The 17,815-nt window shown below is 38.6% G+C and overlaps 1 protein-coding gene across 4 annotated transcripts in view; it reads right to left on the minus strand.

Annotated features, from left to right (window-relative positions):
* Positions 1–4,342: 4,342 nt before the first annotated feature.
* Positions 4,343–17,815, minus strand: part of FAM83B (family with sequence similarity 83 member B) — a 100,513-nt gene continuing 87,040 nt past the window's right edge. For all 4 annotated transcript variants that reach the window (XM_061146359.1, XM_061146360.1, XM_061146364.1 and 1 more), the window contains 3 exons: positions 12,773–12,937; positions 11,968–12,092; positions 4,343–7,800 (listed from right to left, as the gene is read on the minus strand). In XM_061146359.1, coding sequence (XP_061002342.1) covers positions 5,490–7,800; positions 11,968–12,092; positions 12,773–12,937 — 2,601 coding nt within the window. In that variant the 3' untranslated portion in view covers positions 4,343–5,489. The remainder of the gene's footprint in view (positions 7,801–11,967; positions 12,093–12,772; positions 12,938–17,815) is intronic.

Raw genomic sequence — 17,815 nt, forward strand, 5'->3', positions numbered from 1 at the left:
GGCTCTTTGCAATCCCATGGACTAGAGCCCACCAGGCTCTTCTGTCCATGGAATTTTCCAGGCAAAAATATTAGTACTGGAATGCATTGCCATTTCCTACTCCAGGGGATCTTCCCGACCCAGGGATCGAACCCACTCTCTTGGGTCTCCTGCACAGGCAAGTGGGTTCTTGACCACTGTGCAACCCAGGAAGCCATACATTTTATAAAACACTGGGCAATTTAAAAATTCTTGTGCCTCACTTTACTGCATTTTCCTTTTATTGTGGTGGTCTGGAACTGAACTCTCAGTATCTCTGAGGTGTGCTTGTGCATTTGAACAGAAACATCTCTTGTTCCAGGTGACTAGTACCCTTTATTCAAGCTTGCCCCTCGTATAAAAAGAGAATCCTCCTGCACATACATCCTTCCCTAGACGCCACTCCGTGTGGAAGCATCTGAACTCCCCTTGCTGTCCTGGTCTCTTTAGCATTACATTCTCATTTTCTTTAGGTTTGCAACCACAGTGAAATGCCCTGCTTTACAGAGGCTCCAGGCATCAAACTCACCAATTAAGTTATATTAGTAGAGCCACTTTTCTAATTTTTAAAAATGCAATGTCATTCTGTACTTTTAAATACTTTCTCACTCACCTAGGTTATTTTGAAACTTATTTTCTATGGTGCCAGACAGGCCTCCTGAGGCGGTGTCGTCTACAGAAAATAGATATTTTTTCTACTGTAGCATTCAGCTTAATGATAAAATTGAATACTATGGGTCACACCAAACTACCCTTTGTACTGTCATTTCCAATATAGTGACACTTTATTCCAACCCTCAAACCTATTTTAACTGATCAATAAGTGTATTCAATAAAGAACAACTTAGTCTCACTGTTAAGGGAAGAGTATCATCACTGGATGTCAAATGTGGATAAATTATTACATGAAATATAATAGTTAATCAAAAAATAATGTTTAAGAGATAATCCCAAAATTTATGGATAAATATTTTGAAATATGTAAAAATATAAATTCATGATGTAATAACTAAGTGAAAAACATCAGGGTCAATGGTGAAATACATGGTATGAAGATAAAAAGTAAACAACATACAATATATTGATTTTGTACAAAATTATTTAATATTCATTTATTAGATCTAACAACAAAATTTAGAAGAATATTTGCTAACATTGTAGGTATACAAAAATTGACTCTCTTAGGTTTATAATTTCACTTTTTTCTTTTTAAATATTCTGGAACCAAAATGAATTTTATGATAAACATTTTTTAAAAACAGCATCACACATAAGTCACACAGTATATGAAATAATGATTCTACTTTGTATCCCTTAGCTTTAAGGCACATTAAGAATCAACAGATATTCACAAAAGAAAAATATCTGTGGAATAGTATTTGAATAACTGGAAAATCTTGAGTAAAATTATAGTTAAGTACAGCCAGAGTTAAAACTTATTTGGAGCACATCTCAATTAAATAAGATATCTGCTTCCACAAATGTAGATGTTGAAATAAACCCAGACTTCAACAGACCATGTCAAAATTGTGGCCAGTCCCAATCCCTGAAACAGAGGAATACCAGAGTATTCAGGACAAAGGCACTTAAACTATTCTGAAACTATCTGCCAAGAATTACTTTGAAATCATACCTAATTTCTTGAGTTTCTGCTTACAAACCTATATATTATGTAGAGAGTAAAAATTGTCTCACCAAACTTTAATATGAAAATACATCCAAGCAACATTATCTTTCTACCAATAATAACATGGGGAGAAAAAGGAAACATTGCTTGAAATGACTACATCCATGAAGCCTGGGAGTGTCTGTTGAAAACTCAAGACCCTGAGTAAATTATGTGAAGCATTATGTGCTTGCTTAGTCTTAACCCTGGGAGTTCCTCAACTTCAGAAACTTTGGAAAGTTACCATGTATAGATGCTGACATACAGATATTTGTGGAGGAAAAAAAATAGAAGGAGAATAGCCAAAGAAAAAAGGCAGAGAGGGAAGTAAATCTGCTGTGAAAAAGCCCACGCTACCTCACAGGTAAATGGAATGAAGCCCTGGCCTTCCTACTCCATCAGTGAGAAGGGGACTCAGGAACTACTTAAAAGCTCTCTCTGTTTCCAGAAATGATGGCAACTGCTGTGGGAAAAAAAAAACAAAACAGGCTTTTGCATGCAATTAAACATGATTAAAACTCTCGTCTTTATGTAATTTCAGCTTTATACAATTTCAGTTGCATTGCTGTAAATTTCAGGACTTCCAATTTCAGAGCTGCCTAATGACAGCCCATTAGCCCTTAGCTCTGAAAGAAGCCCCATCTAACAATAAGAAAGAATGGGTAATATTAAAGCCAAATTAGCTTGGTTAACTCTGGGTTCTGCTTTTAATAAATCTGTAAATGACTATGGTCCAGAGTCACAAAAGCAGATTTTTCTAAGAACAAAATGAAAAATCTCACTCATTAAACATCAAATCTAATAGATCACACAATTGTCAGATGGTTCTAAAATTTAACACACAATTAAAAATTTTCTTATTGCAACTGAATTCCTTATTTGATTACAAGGAAATACACCTTCCAAAGGCTATTTAAAAATTCAACTTTTTCTGGTAAATATACTTGACTACTTTTCCTGTGAAAAATGACTGCTCATTCTTAATGTTTTATTTGCATATTGTTGAATTATTAGGAAGTGTGCAAATTTTCCAGTCTATTACACTCAGCTTTCCAAAACAAACAGGTAGATACTCATGTTATAGCAGTTGGAAATTCCCTATGTTACAAGGGAGTTTTAAAATCAACTTTTATGAATGATGTGAAATTGAGTACCATATTCTGAATTTGAGTGTATCAAATGCCCCTGCTGTAGTTACTTGTTTATTTTTCCAACCCTTAAAGAGATGGCTAAAGAGAAAGACAACTACTTTTAAAGAAGTTACCTCAAGCAGAGTGGAGTAGAAGCCAGCAAGTTATGATGTGGGTATAGTATTAAAAATACAAGCTTTTGTACTCAAACCCTAGTTCTATTGATAAGAGAGCTGTTTAGCTCTTGAAAGGTTACACAATTTCTCTGAGGCTTAGTTTTCTCATGTTGAAAAAGGAGGTATTAACTTCACAGGGTGACTGTGAATATGTGATGAGACAATATTTAACCTTGCATTCGATTCATTGCCTAGCTCCTAACCCAGTGGAGTTCCTTCCCTAGAGCAAAAGCATGTTAGGGGCAGGTTCACTTCCGGTTCCTTTTCTCCTCCTCTCCTTGTCAAAGGTCAACTGGAAGAAGGTCAAAACTGTTGCCTAGCAATTAAAAGTGGACTCCTAAGTTATGTTCAGAAGGCAGCCTCACCAACTAAGAGAGTTTTAAGCTGTGCATATGCTTGGTAGGCTGGCAGAATTCAACTAAACCTTTCCTAGTTGATTGCTGTTGAGTCAGGAAATGTAAACATTCTCTCATCTAATTCTCAACAGTCTGGGTGAAGCAGGTGTTGAACATATTTGGGAGGTAACATGTGACAGAATGTTATAGACACTTTAGTACCGTGACTTATTGGTGATGTGGTTTGGGGCATTAGCTCTCTGAGTCACAATAATGCAATTATCACCTATAGATAATGAGGAAAATGGTACCGATAAAATACTGCTCTGAGGACTTGAGATTCTAGCTGAGGACCTCATCTATGGATGCTGGGTTTTCTTCTCCCGCTGTTGTTTATTTTCTTGTCATGTTTCTTATCATGGTTTTAAAAACTGTGGAAAATTGTTAATGACATAATTTAATGTTATTTTACTTAATAACGATGCAGTTTTTAATATTTGGCTGAATTCTGAATTTTTAAAACATGTTGTCCCATATAGCAACTTAGAAGGTGTTAAATAATATATTTAACATGTCATGTGGGACTTCCCTGGTGGATCAGATGGTAAAGGATCTGCTGGCAATGCAAGAAACCCAGGTTCAACCTCTGGGTGGGGAAGACCCTCTAAAGAAGGGAATGGCTCCCCACTCCAATACTCCTGCCTGGAGAATTCCGTGACAGAGGAACCCGAGGACTACAGTCCATGGGGTCACAAAGAGCCAGACACGACTGAGTGACCAACACTTAACTTATGGGACTTCCCTGGTGGTCCAGTGGTTAAGATGCCACACTTCCATCTCAGGGGCTGTAGGCTCAATCCCTGTTCACGGAACTAAGATCCCACATGCCTTGCTGCACGGCCGCACCCGCACCCCCCCCCCCCCCCAAAATGTGACATAGAAATACTTTCCACTCTCAAATGATGCACTGTTTCTTGAATTCTGCTCTTTGTGAATGAAAAAAAAGCCAAGTTACAGTTTCTGTAATGAATGTGGAACTTTTATTTCATTACTCTAAGAAAGGCAAAACGGGATCTTATGAACTACATATCATCACCAAACTAAAACATAGAAAGATTTAAAAGTTTCAACCAGGCCCCAAGGTCATGGAAGAACCAAGCCAGGCCATGTAGCACTTCTCATCGTCATCAGGGTGCTCTCAAGGAAACTATGCAGTTGGAGTGTATTTGGCATAGTATAATAAAGAGCAAAGGGTTTTGTGAGCAAAGAGTTTTGCAAGCAAAACACCTAATCACTGTCATACTAATCCAAGATAAAAATTTATGTGGAAGTTTACAGTTTTAAAGTCTTCTTCAAATTGGAAAAAGGAGGGGAATAATTTAGGTTTTCCAAATTCCTTCTGGCTTGCTGTAAGTTTGAAGGAAAAGAATGACTATAAAGGTTCAGCAGCTGATGGGTGGGATGGCTACAGTTTCCCTTGGTCCAAAGTGGAAATAAGCACATTCTGAAAATAAATTTCTATGATTAATTTGAAATACCTGAGGCCAATACTTTGCAAATACCTCAGATAAAAAATGTGCTGAGACATGTGGTTTAAATTGTACTACTGTTGCCCTACCAGTTTCACAGAAAAATTAATAAAACATTAATAAAATACAAGTTATCCTGTAGAATTGAAAAGTAATTGAAAACCACAAATGCTTTGCCCTATTTTCACATAATCTGAAGATATGAAAACCCCACAAAGACATACTATAAAAGACTGCTGACAGTGTTATGATCATTTTTAATAAGGAAAGAGTTTGTAATGAATGGCTAAAATCCATACACCACTTCTCCACTAAAGCTTCCATTGAAGACAAGCAGATCTTCAGTCTGAAGAAAACAATTTCATTACATTTGTCTTACCATTTAAAAATCATGTATTTATAGACATTCCATCTATAGTGTAGTGAAGCACAATTAATTTTATCACACAGAGCAATACTGTACATATGTGAGTTGGTAAACACATACATCATACCTCAAATTCTGCCCCCATAGAAATTAGTATATTACAAAAACATGCTAATTTTTCCATGCTAACATTCCATAATGTTCTTTGGACAAATATTTATACCCACATTGATTTTATATTTTAAAGTCTATTTGTCATTACAGTAGCTCATTTATTTTTGTGTATGAAGTTTCCAAACTTCTGCATAAATCCTCGAAACTTGTTTTCATTTGGCTGAAATGAGTGGTAAACACCGGTGTTATAATTAAGCATTGGGCTGGACCTGCCATAACTATTTCCCATAGTTGAGGATTTCACTTCTGGGCGGTGTGTACTGCTATTTGGCATGTTGCTTGTTGGCTGAATAGAGCTTTCAATCCTACAAAATGGCTCAAAACGACTGTAAACACGCCGGTCAATTGAATGAGTTCTCAGAAGCTCATCTTTGGGCTTTGATCTTGGAGAAGAAGTCGGTTTTCTTTCAGGAACAACAACTGCTTTAATTTCTTTTGAATCTCGGTACTGGATCTGCTCGGTGTTGAATCTGGGGGCAGAGGCATCTCCTGCTCTTTCTGAGAACTTGCTTTCAGCTGGACCTGAAGAAGCTATGGTTTTGTTACTTTCGTCAGATGGAGAATGTATCCTCTGGGATGAATGTACTGCTACATCCTCCTTGCTCTTGTGGATGGTGCCTGGAGAGTTGGATGAAGAGGAATGCTTTCTCCTAGGTGATGAATCACTTTTGGGTTCTGATATTTTTTGTTTTTGATTCTCTTCAGCCTCAGAAGTTAAGGTGTCAGAACTACTACACATTCTGTAAAAGGCAGGTGCTTTGTTTTTGGATAGATTGTCTTTCTTTTCTGGGGCAAGGCTAAGTAATGACCTTAACTTCTGAGATCCCTTTTTCAAAAAACTTGGGGAACCCTTCACTTCTTTCTTGGGAGTGACTTCTTTGTTGGGCTCCTCTTTGTTCACATCAAGCAGTACGGCCATGGAAATGGACTTGGTAGTGGTGCCACTTGGAGGGTCTCCCTTGGAAACCTCCTCTTCCCCCACCTCTTCCTCTTCCACACCATGGGTCACATTGTGCATGCTTTTAGAGCTTTTTAACAACTCCTCTTTAGGTTTCCCTGCTGGTCTCACTGGATTCCTGGTAAGTGTGCTATACACATAATGCTTACTATTCCCATGATCTACATTGGCTTTTGAGTGGTCAAAGAATGGGAAACTGCGCCTTTTAAGCAGATTCTCATTTTTCTGATTCTTTAGGTTTTCCGTCTGCTTGTTTGCACACGGGGTTGTATATAAGTAGTTGTTTGACTCCGTAGGGCCATTTGTAGTTGGGTTTAAGGCTGGGGGGTGGCTTTCAGGAACCTGCAAGGTGTGCATTTTTGGTGCCTCTGGCTGCAATGAGAGCTTGGGTGTTGACTCCTCTGAGGGTTTGTCTGTCATAAGCTGTGCCCCTGTTGGGGTGTCTGGGAGCTTTTTAGGTGTATCACTTCCCTGGGAACCCACGACAGTTGAATTTGAGGAATCAGTTGTACAACTGTTGACTTCCTGCTGCTCAGGTAAAGTGGGTTTAAACACGAAAGAGGAACGAAGCCGAGAGTGAGTGTATAGGGCGCTGGCTTTCAAATTCTCAGGGCCCTCACAGCCCTCAAACCTGTCGGTGGGAGCAGGTCCGTTGGAATCAGGGGGGGCCTCTGAATGGTCATTTAAGTAGGACTCAATCCTCCAGTTACGCAAAAATGACTTTGTGGTATGTTCAAGGGTTGGCATGCGTTGTTGCAAGAAGCGAATATGATTATCTGTCCCGTTAAAAGACCTCCGCACGTTGGAATTCCTCTCTGGAAGATTGGTCGTCTTCCTCTGGGCAAGGCGGTCAGCAAAACTCTGCGCAGGTGTGTGCTGGCGGGCTCCGTAGCCGCCCCGGGATGAGGATGCCACGCTGAGGCTGTCTGAAGGCCTTTTCCAGGTCCCAGGAGCATTCATATTCCGATTCAGAGCCCTGTTGAGCAGCAAGTATGGCGTCGTTTCTGGCTGTTCCCCAGCATAACTGTGCCTCTTCCAATTTTCATTTAACTGACTGTGCTGATGCTGACGGATTGGACCATTAAAGTTGGGAATAAAGTGAGGTTTGTATGCATGGTTTCTTATGTTGTATTTGTCGTGTTCATTGCGAGTATACATCCCTCTGTTTTTGAAGTAGCTAGAATCTAGTTTATGAATGCTGTCTTGTCTGCCAAAAAGGTTTCTTTGGCTGGAAGCAGAAGCTAAGGAAGACATTGATCGCTGGTAAGTACCGTTCTCCCAGAGGGCTCTGCTGTGGTTCACCCTGACTGACTCTTCCGGAGCAAAAGAGCTGGGGACACAGGACTTGGCATAGAGAGTTCTAAACTCCTCGTCGAAGGACTCGACAAGTTGTCCTGTGATGATCTGAACCATGCTGAGGTGCGCTTTTTCAAATGACCACATGTAGCTGGAAGAAAAAAAAAAATGTCAAATGTTAACTGTGCTGATAACACTTAGCTCTACTAAGAAGTGTCATTTAATGTTGACAAAGAGTATTTTTGTTTTCTTTAATTACTGTAATTTAGAACTTCAGTCATTACATCTTTGCAATATGTCTCCTCACGCCTGTATTCATATTTTAAATAACAAAGCAACTCAAGTCCTGGCTTTGAATCTATCCATAACTTTGAGAAGTACCAGAAAAGCTGAGTGTGCATTTTGCATCTCTGCCTACTAAGATTTTATAGAGCAAAACATGGCATTCTACTTCATATGCCACATCCTGGTCAGGTGCAGGCAAGCTAGTATTAGAGGAAAAGTTGAGAGAACTGGCCTCTTCCAAGCCAACTATTCCACATGAACTTGGACCTTAGTTTCTTCTCAGCCAGAATGGGAAAAAGGACAGTATAATTGTTAAAATCCCTTATGGTCATAACATGTCATTATGCAAGACAGTCTGTGCTAATGCACATATTTCATCTCTGTGTCTTAAGTGTACATGCATTTTGGGTGCTAGAAGATGGAAACGGACATAGGATTTGTTGCAGCAGCCTCAGACACTGAAGGTATCCTTCAATTCACTCTGTCCACAGTAAATTCAGTCCTCACAAACCAAGCCAGTTAGAATGCCAATTTAGGTCTCTGCTTGTAGAATACAATTGCTTTTATATACAAAAATGCCTTTATTGTCTTTTGTGGAATTTCTAAGTCTCTTTCCCAGAGTTGAGATGTGACAGTTGTCTTGAAGTTTCATATATAATTTTAAACCTTATTTTAGAAAATCTTGGTAATGTAACAGAGTCACTGAGCTGAAAAAGCCATTGTAATATGCTATGGCTCAAAAAAATGGACATGATAGAACGGGGGGGTTGGTAATATTCAAGGAGCATACTGTTTATACAGGGAAGACAGTAACAAAGGCAGATGGAAATAGAAAAATAATGTACAGAACAATAAAATACATAAAATATCATAAGCAGCAGTGTGTGACTTAAAAATCTTATTCTGATATGTTCAATTTTTTCTAGTGTGCTTACTAAATGCATGGTATGAGCAGAGCACATCAAGGTACTTTTTATGTACAGATGTGTGGCAACCAGGATGACTTCCAAGAAATGGTACAAAAGTGAATTGTTACAGGAATTTTCAATCCAACTGTAGATATGAATATAAAATTTGCTAAAAACAGCAAGCAAAGGCATGAATGATCAGCTTTCAAATAGGAGACTATCCCCAGAGACAGTAAGAGTTTAGCAGTATGTTGACAGAAACTAGGAGCCAGGGAGTTCAGACTTGAAAAGTGGGAAAACCATTTTGGGGAAAGAAGAAACATGGAACAAGGAAGGAAACAAGAGTGGCCATGTTCTGGTTGAACACAGAAAGCGAATTATACTTAGTTGAAGAAAGAAGCTATAGGACATACTGATGGGGTCTTCCCTGACAGTCCAGTGGTTAAGAGTTCACTTTCCCAATGAAAGGGGTGAGGGTTTGATCCCTGGTCAGGGAAGTAAGATTCCACATGCCTCATGGCCAAAAAACTGAAACAAAATACAGAAGCAATACTGTAACGAACTCAAGAAAGACTAAAAATGGTCCACAGCAAAATAAAATCTTTAAACCAGTGGAGGAAATCTTGAAAACAAAGCAAAGAGATCACAAGATTAAAAAAAAAAAAAAAAACAAAAAACAAAAAAAACCCCACAAAATTCTCTCTCAGTCAAACCTGTGGGCAATAATAAGTATCTTCCAGGTTTTACTGTGACAATTTCAAATGAGGGTATCCAATTCAAGATCTGATTTACATACACTGACAGAGAAAAGTTTATGTGTTTTATGTCCTCGTTCTTGGTATCATGATGTAGCCAGACACCTCTTGTGTCTTCCTGATGACACTGTCCTCGTGCTGTGAGAGCTGTCCCACAGTGTGTGACATGGGGTGCAGACACCAGACCTCTCTAGAAATGCTGGGAGCCTAGCATATAAAGACACTGCCTGGCAAAGAAACATGCATAAAGCAGATAACTGTGAGAACCTCCTGCAGAGGACAGGGAACCCTGCTCACTGCTCTGCGGTGACCTGGAAGGGAAGGAAATCTGAGGAAGGGGGATACACGTCTGTGTATTGCTGATTCATTTTCTGTACAGTATACAGTAATGCAACACCGTAAAGCAACTATACTCCAATAAAAATAGCATTGTCAAGAAGGAGGCATTCTGAATTTGCGTACAAGGAAAACAATGGCAATGCTAGAACAAGAGAAGTGAAAGCTGTTTTTACCCAAAAGGGTGTACATTATTAACCAGTTTCCACAAAAACTGGTTCATAACTGTTCCACCAGATCCTGTCCTCATATTTGCTGATGATAAGAAAAATCCATAATGATTAGTCAGAAAAAAAAAAAAAAAAACCAAAATGGCAAGGGCTACAAGCATCATTTTTTTTTTTAAAGAAGTTTATTTGAAATTAACATGAAATAATAGAGAGTAGAGTTGTTAGATAATAGTTTTGATGAATTTTAATAATCTGTGGTCCGACAAGTCCATATGCACTTCCACAAATAGTAACTTAAGTTTTGCCTCTGTCTTATGATGTAGATGAGAAGATAAAGAGTTTCTGGGGCCATTTGTTTATTCTTCCCTACACCAGTTTTAAAGTAGCTCAGTTATAGTCATCTCAACAGATATCACCTATTAATAGTAAGATGAAGCTGACCTGAAGTTATTGCTGAAGATAACCTTCAAAGTCAAGTTAATAATAAAAACAGAAAGCACTCATTAGGATGAGATTTACTAGGTGACACCACTTTATAAGTCAAGTGAACTCTCATTTTAATTAAAATTTTCAATTAAAACCCCTCTAAAACCAAGTGGGTCTGAACAAATAGGTATACAAATAATGAGTCTTTGGAATAATTCATGAACTTCAAGCACTGCTCTTAACATGTTTTCCTTTAAAACCGCAAAGAAGATTTTCACTAGAGGATCCCTGAGCAAATATTAACAGTTAAAACATGCCTAGAATAATAGCTGATTCTGGGGGGCTTTGGATGCATTAACTCATTTAATTCTCATGACACGAGGTAGGTTCTATGATTATGCTCCTTTTACAGAGGAAGAAACTAACAGGCACCCAAAGTAAGTAACTTGCCCATGGCCATTCCCTTCAACGCACTGCCTCCTCCTTATGGACTTCTGAATTCTTAACACAAGAGGCAGACTTTTCCCTTTCCTCATCCTGTAGACGTGCACAGCTCTCCTGAGCTTTTCCCACAGGCTTTAGTCTGCTGCGCTTTGCTGACCCAGGAGTTCAGGTGTGTGTTGGCATTTTTATCTGCCTATTGCTATGGCCTTACTGTGTGACCCATTCAAGATCTATGTCTGAAATTTACATGGGAGTTTTAAGGCAGCACTTTACTCTAGAGCCAGCCGGACCTGGACGTGGTTGCCAGACCTGAACTGCCTTTAGGTCCTTAGTGGTGATGCTTTTAGACAAGCCACGGAACCTTCTAGAACTTCAGTTTCATCACATATAAAATGTAGATAAAAAAAGTGCCTTGCAGACACGTTGTAAGGACTGGGAATGAAACATAAGGGCCAAGTTAGAACAGAGGTGGATACATTCCTCCAGTGGTAGTATAGAAAGACGCCAAGGAGTAGATCTGGGGCTGGAAAACCCGCCCACCATAGCATTTAACAGTCAGACTCTTCAGTGACTTTTCAGGAATGCTCTGATTACAGCATAATAATCATCAGGGTCTCAATAATACTAAAATAAAAGCAATCCATTAAGCAGGTTCTTCAAGGTGATACAGTTTCTATGTATATGAACAATTATTATGCTTCACACTGTTTTCATAAGGAACAAGAACACCTTAAGCATTATAAAGCTTTAGGGAACCTGAGATATTAATTCCCTCATTTTGGGGAGGAAGAACTTGAAGCCCAAGTAAGTTATGTGACTTGCTGATGACTTAATATTGTTTCAGCCGGAACTGAGATGCAAGTCTCTCCAAGTTTTCCATGCAAGGGTTTTTCTTTTATTTTTAAGAAATAACTAAGCAGATTACATTAAAGCTTGAAACTCATAAATTCTATAAATGATTGATAATTCTGGAGTGTAAAAACAATTACCTTACCTGTAGGAACCATACATAACTTTCTGGCAGTCAACCAGCAAAAATTTCTGTTCCATTTTTCCATGAAATTTTGCTCCTGTTTTGGAAAGATAATCTTGACCTTTTACTGTCCGCACTCGAATATTCTAGAATTGAATGTAAATATAAAGTAAATATTATGGTTAGAGTGGGGACATTTTGAAAACTAAAATGTATTAACATAAAAAATTTTAATCAAAAAGTACACATGTAACAATTTCTTTGAACATATAACAACAACAATAAAGATAGGGAAAAGTACATTTTAAAACAAAACCTGAAAAGAAAGCACTCAAAGAAAATGGTCACTTACATAATGCATTTTAATATAACTTAAAGCATTTAAACATGACGGTTTTATAAATCTCTTAGGGTCCTACTGCAAGAGCTCCTTTCAGGGTATAGTAACATGACAACAAAACAAGATTAAAATTCACCCTCATCTTGATGACTCAGACATCACTGAAATGATCGTGACAAGAAAACATCTGCTGAATGAAAGAATCACTCAAGTCAGTTGTTTCAAGGTTGCCCATGCAAAACTGAAACATTAATTATGACTGACAGCAAAGTTAACTCAGGAGCTTAAGTGCCCCACCATCAAGAAAAGCATCCTGTAAAACCATCATGAGGATGATGAAGTCGTAATCTGAAAAGGACAAGGGGACCCTTCTGTGGTCACCACCTTAAATATATGCTGTACATTTCCGGTGATACAGTTTAATGTGCCTTTCATGTGACTGAGAGGGAGTACCTGCAAAAACAAAACAAAGCGCAGAATTCTTACTCTGAGACGTTGAACTTGACAGCCCTGTTTCTCGGTCATACTCAGGAAATGACTAAACTTGGACTCATCAAGCAGAATGTACACAGATATTCCTCGAGCTGATGCCTCCACGATTTCTTTGAAAATGTCCACGTCTGTAAATATATCCATCACTAAGGCAATGACCTGTTAAAGACACGAATAGGAAACTATGTTAGATACCCAATAGAGAAAGACCAAGAAAGTGCTTGCTTTCAGAAAAAAATGGATAAAATAGAAAATAGCTAAATGTATACTGTAAATAAACTACATGCAGATTTATCACCTTAAATAATTTCATACTAGCTTTAAGTCAAAGGGAATCTGCATTTCAGTAGATTGTTGAGTGAAGGGCAGATGTGAACCTTGGTGATTGAGGTTGTCTGCAGGGTGGATGGAGGGGGCAGTTAGGTGAAGGGTGGAAATCAGTGCTACTGCTTCTCATGGGAAATATTTCCAGGGGAAAGCAAGATTTCTGGAACTAGTTGTTAAGAATAAAAGTCTTGGTGAACTGGGACAGAAAAAAAAAATCTTCTAGAAATAGAAATATAGCTGAGAAAGGACCAAAGATAAGAAAGGTATAAGAATTGAAGACCAGAAAATTAAATACATATGCCTAAAATTAGCTGAGCAGACAGAACAAGTAAAAGAAAAAAAAAAAATGAACAAAAAGAGATGATTAAAAAGGTAAATGCAGGGAGAAATATCCTAAAGGAACAGGCTCCTGAAATGGAGAGAGTCCAAGTTAACTGCTGAAAACAACCATTACTGACTGAGCAGCGCGGGGAATGAAATGATGCTGACCACCCACTGCCTGCCAGATGCGAAGGACAGAGTTCCTGCCCTTTGCGAAGCTTACAAAGTGGGAAAGAGGCCATAAAGAATGCATAGAAGAGGGAAATTATGTGATTCGCTGTAAGATAATGTTTACTGGGGAAAAACGGGAACAGGGTGAGGAGGGTCACGAGTTCCTGGAAATGGAGAAGTGGGGGGTCTGTGGCATCTCTGAGAGAATGTCCTTTAAAAAAGCCCTTAAGCTGGATATCCTGACAGATTGTATCTCAGGCAGGGGGACCCAAAAGTGCAAAGGTCCTACCTCAGGTTTAAGAAACAGCAAGGGTGGGAAATAAAACAAGAAATGGAAAAACTTACCAGAAAGCCTTGAAGACATTACAAAGCTTTCAGTATTTTTTCCTAAATAAAATGTAAGCTGTTGAAACTTTTTATTGAGGCAATAATATGGTCTCATTTATGTTCAAAAAAGATTGTTCTGGCCTCTGAGTTAAGAACAGATGGTAAGGCGGGGAGGCAGGGTGGAAACAGGGAGGCCAGTTAGAACCACCGGAGCGATTCCAGTGGGAGGTTACGGTGGCCTGGACTAGAATGGTCCTGGGAGCAGCCACCTCCAGTGATGATGAGAAACAGTCAACATGGGGTGCTCTGAGCTGCAAGGACTTCTGTGTGGGCTGAAAGTGGGATGAGAGAGAAAGAGGGGGAAAGAGCACGACTCTAAGATTTTTGGGGCTCTTTAACCTCAAGGACCAACTTGTCATCAACTGACATAGGGGAGGGTACAGCTGGAGTAACTTTTAGGTAAAAGATTAAAAAGTCAAGGGACCTGGATTTTCAAGGGGAATGCTGCGTAGGGAGGTCTAGGTCAGAACTATCAACTGGATGTCATAGGGTAGAGATGAAGATTAAATCCAAGTCAACCGGGGACACTAGGTGAGTAAGTTAGGTGGTCTAGTACAGGGGGTAGAGCAGCAAAGGAAGGCTAAGAAAAGGGGGCATCCTGAGAGGTGCGTCAAGACGAGGTGTTAACAAGAAGGGTGTCCTCAAGGGTGTCCTATCATGCTGCAAGGCCAAGTAACATGGGGATTAAGCATTCATTGGATTTAGTAATAGACAGGTTTTTGATGACTTCACAGCGTAGTTTTAGTGGAATAGTGAGATCAAAAGCTTTCTGGAAGGGGTTTAAGAGAGCTTGAGTGGCCAGACACTGGAAATAGCAGGTACAGGTAACTCCTTTTGAGTAATCTGGCCACAAGAAGAAGCAGAAAACGGCGCAGTAGCAGTGGGTTAAGCTGGATCAGTGGAAGTTGTATATTTTATTTTAAGGTGAGAGAAGTAACAGCAGGTCTGTGTGCTAACAAAATGCTCCAGTGAAGACTGAAAATTCACGATGTAAGAGATAGTTGGAGGTGGTATGGGGAACTGGGGGTTTATGGAGGAAAGTTGGAGCAGGCAATAAAATATAGGCTATGGGGTTGAATAATCAGAGTCCAGGGAATAAAGCCAGTAAAAGACCACTGTAGTACCAAGGAGAAGCCAGGTGGAAGGTGCCCGTGGAAGGCAAGGGTGGCGCCTGTGGGGGCGGGTAGGCAGCTCTGAGTGCTGCCGTTTTCTTTGTGAGATGGGAAGACCTTGGGTGATGGAAGACAGGTAAGAGGTCTGAGGAAAGACGCATTAAGTAGTCACCTAGGCAATAGGTTATGAAGATAGTGTAACTGCAGGGTAGCATTAAGGACCCAGCCCGTCATGAATTTGAAATGGGACCAGTGTGGTTGCGAACAGGGGAGCAGTCATGCGGCACACAGCCAACTGAAATGCTCCTGTGAAAAGTGAAAATTAACGATGAAAGCGATAGAAGATGTGCAATGTAGGGGGCTTCCCTTGTAGCTCAGATGGTAAAGAATCTGCCTGCAGTGCAGGAGACCCGGGTTCAATCCCTGGGTTGGGAAGAGCCCCTGGAGAAGGAAATGGCAACCCACTCCAGCATCCTTGCCTGGAAAATCCCATGGACAGAAGAGCCTCGTGGCCTGCAGTCCACGGGGTCGCAAAGAGTCGGACACAACTGAGCGACTAACACTCACAAACCCAGTGTGCAGCAGCTAAGAGATTGACCCCGGGATTTAAACTCGATAAACAGAGGAGAGATGATGGTGTCACAGATGTGAGAGGCAGGGAAACAGGGGTAGGATCACTGAATGTGAGGTCTCGCTGGGGCTAAATGATAGTTAAATGTTAAGGAATTGTCATTAATTTTTTACAATGACAGTAATATAATCATAAAAGGTAATATATATGTCCTCTCTTTTAAATATGCACATTAATATAGCTACAGATAAAAATGTTGCCTTGTATTTAATTCACATTATAAAAGGTGAACCACGGCAATAGGCACAGGGCAGCAACCACTAAGATAATGTGTTGGACACACTGCAACTACATAGATGAAGAAGGTCATGGATAATATCTGGTTTAATACAATAAGATGCTAGAACAAAATACTGGACCATGTTCAAACAACACAAGATGACATTCTTTAAACTATCAATAAAACATACTTCAATCAGATTTTCTTTAGGAAGAATAATTTCAATCATTCTAATGGCCTCCCAAGTCCCTTTCCTTATTTATCATTGAGATGAGGTGCCAGAAGGGAGAAGCTAGTGAGAACAGCCTCATCTGTGTCTTCTACATACTCTTTAGAAAATCAAACATGTGAAAAAACTTCAGTCATATCCACAGTTATTAATGTGTTTATGATACAATAATGAGTGATGTTACGGTATATGAACATTGACATAAAGAAATGAAAGTGTCCATTTTACAAACTTATTTTACAAAATAACTTTAAAAACCATGTCTGGAGCAGTCTAGCACTAATTTTTTAACTAAAATGGGATTATTTTTTAATAGAAAAATAGTATCATACTATATAGCATTAAAAAAAATGACCAGCATATCTAAAGAATTTATTTATAATTTGCCAGAGAAATTATGCAACAAATTACTTCAGACTTTGGAAATGAATACAAATGTATGACAGATAAATAAAGGGTTTTGTTTGTTAAAAATAATTGAAGCCATTCAGCCAATGGATGATTCTAGCACATATAAGATATAACAAATGACAGTCTCTCTTGCATGACAGATAACACAATACATTAGGATCCGGGAAACCAGATTACACATTTCTGACAAGTTTATCTGATGGCAGCAGAGCCAGGCACCTTATCAGGATTGCTGGTTCCCAGTGCCCTCAATAGATACCTATAAAAATTATACAAAGTCTACAGAGAATTTCAGCTGTGCCAAGAAAGGAAAAATAAAATATAAAATGCAGCCACCTTTTTAAGTGGTGGGTTATATTCATGGAAAGGAATGATAATTAGAAATGAGCTATGCCAAATCTGATCTGAAGGTATTACATTCCCAGCTAGTTAGCTAAATCACATTGTACTGTAGAAATAACCAAAATGATTGTATCTAATGAAATAAAAATGATACACTTGATTAGTACAAGGTTTTTCAAAGGGAACATTAATTAATTTTTTAAGTCAACACAGAAGTTATTTACATTAGATGGGATTCATTAAACCACCATGTAACATATTTGTAAAGTTTTCTTGCCTCTTCATTAGTTACTTTTATTCTTCTTTGATAAATTGGAAATGTACACAAACAAATGCATTCCTCAGCAACATGAGACTTGGAAAACTTTTAGGAAGGTATTCTGTATCACTTTTAAGATTTGAGAGATATCTTGCATCTTTTAGTAGTTTCAGAGAACTCGATTCAAGGATGTGAGTTTTTGCTTATTTATCTCAGATTAGTAAATTTTCCTGAAGGGACATAGACACAATGAATTAAAATAATATAAATAGTGACAATACATTTATGGTAACTTCATACTCATGATACAACTTAAATTCATTTAGAGAAGGAAATAATGAGTTATTATGTATTATACTCTAAAAATAATTCAGAGAAAGGAAAAAAAGTGTTCCATTTCTACAAGAATGTTAGGGGTGAGTACATAGTAGAATGACATATGCTACCAGGGCTTCATGAATAAGCCTTAAATAAATCAATAAAGATTATTTTTAGCCATATAACTGGAAGACTAGCATTACAGGCATAGAGGCAAAGATTAGAATGATGCCCACTATTATTTTAATAAATGTTTATTGAATTAACCTAAATATAAGCACAAAGATTATCTGCTTTATGAATATGGAG

Source organism: Dama dama, chromosome 7 (assembly GCF_033118175.1).
Source record: "Dama dama isolate Ldn47 chromosome 7, ASM3311817v1, whole genome shotgun sequence".
Lineage (NCBI taxonomy): Eukaryota > Metazoa > Chordata > Mammalia > Artiodactyla > Cervidae > Dama > Dama dama.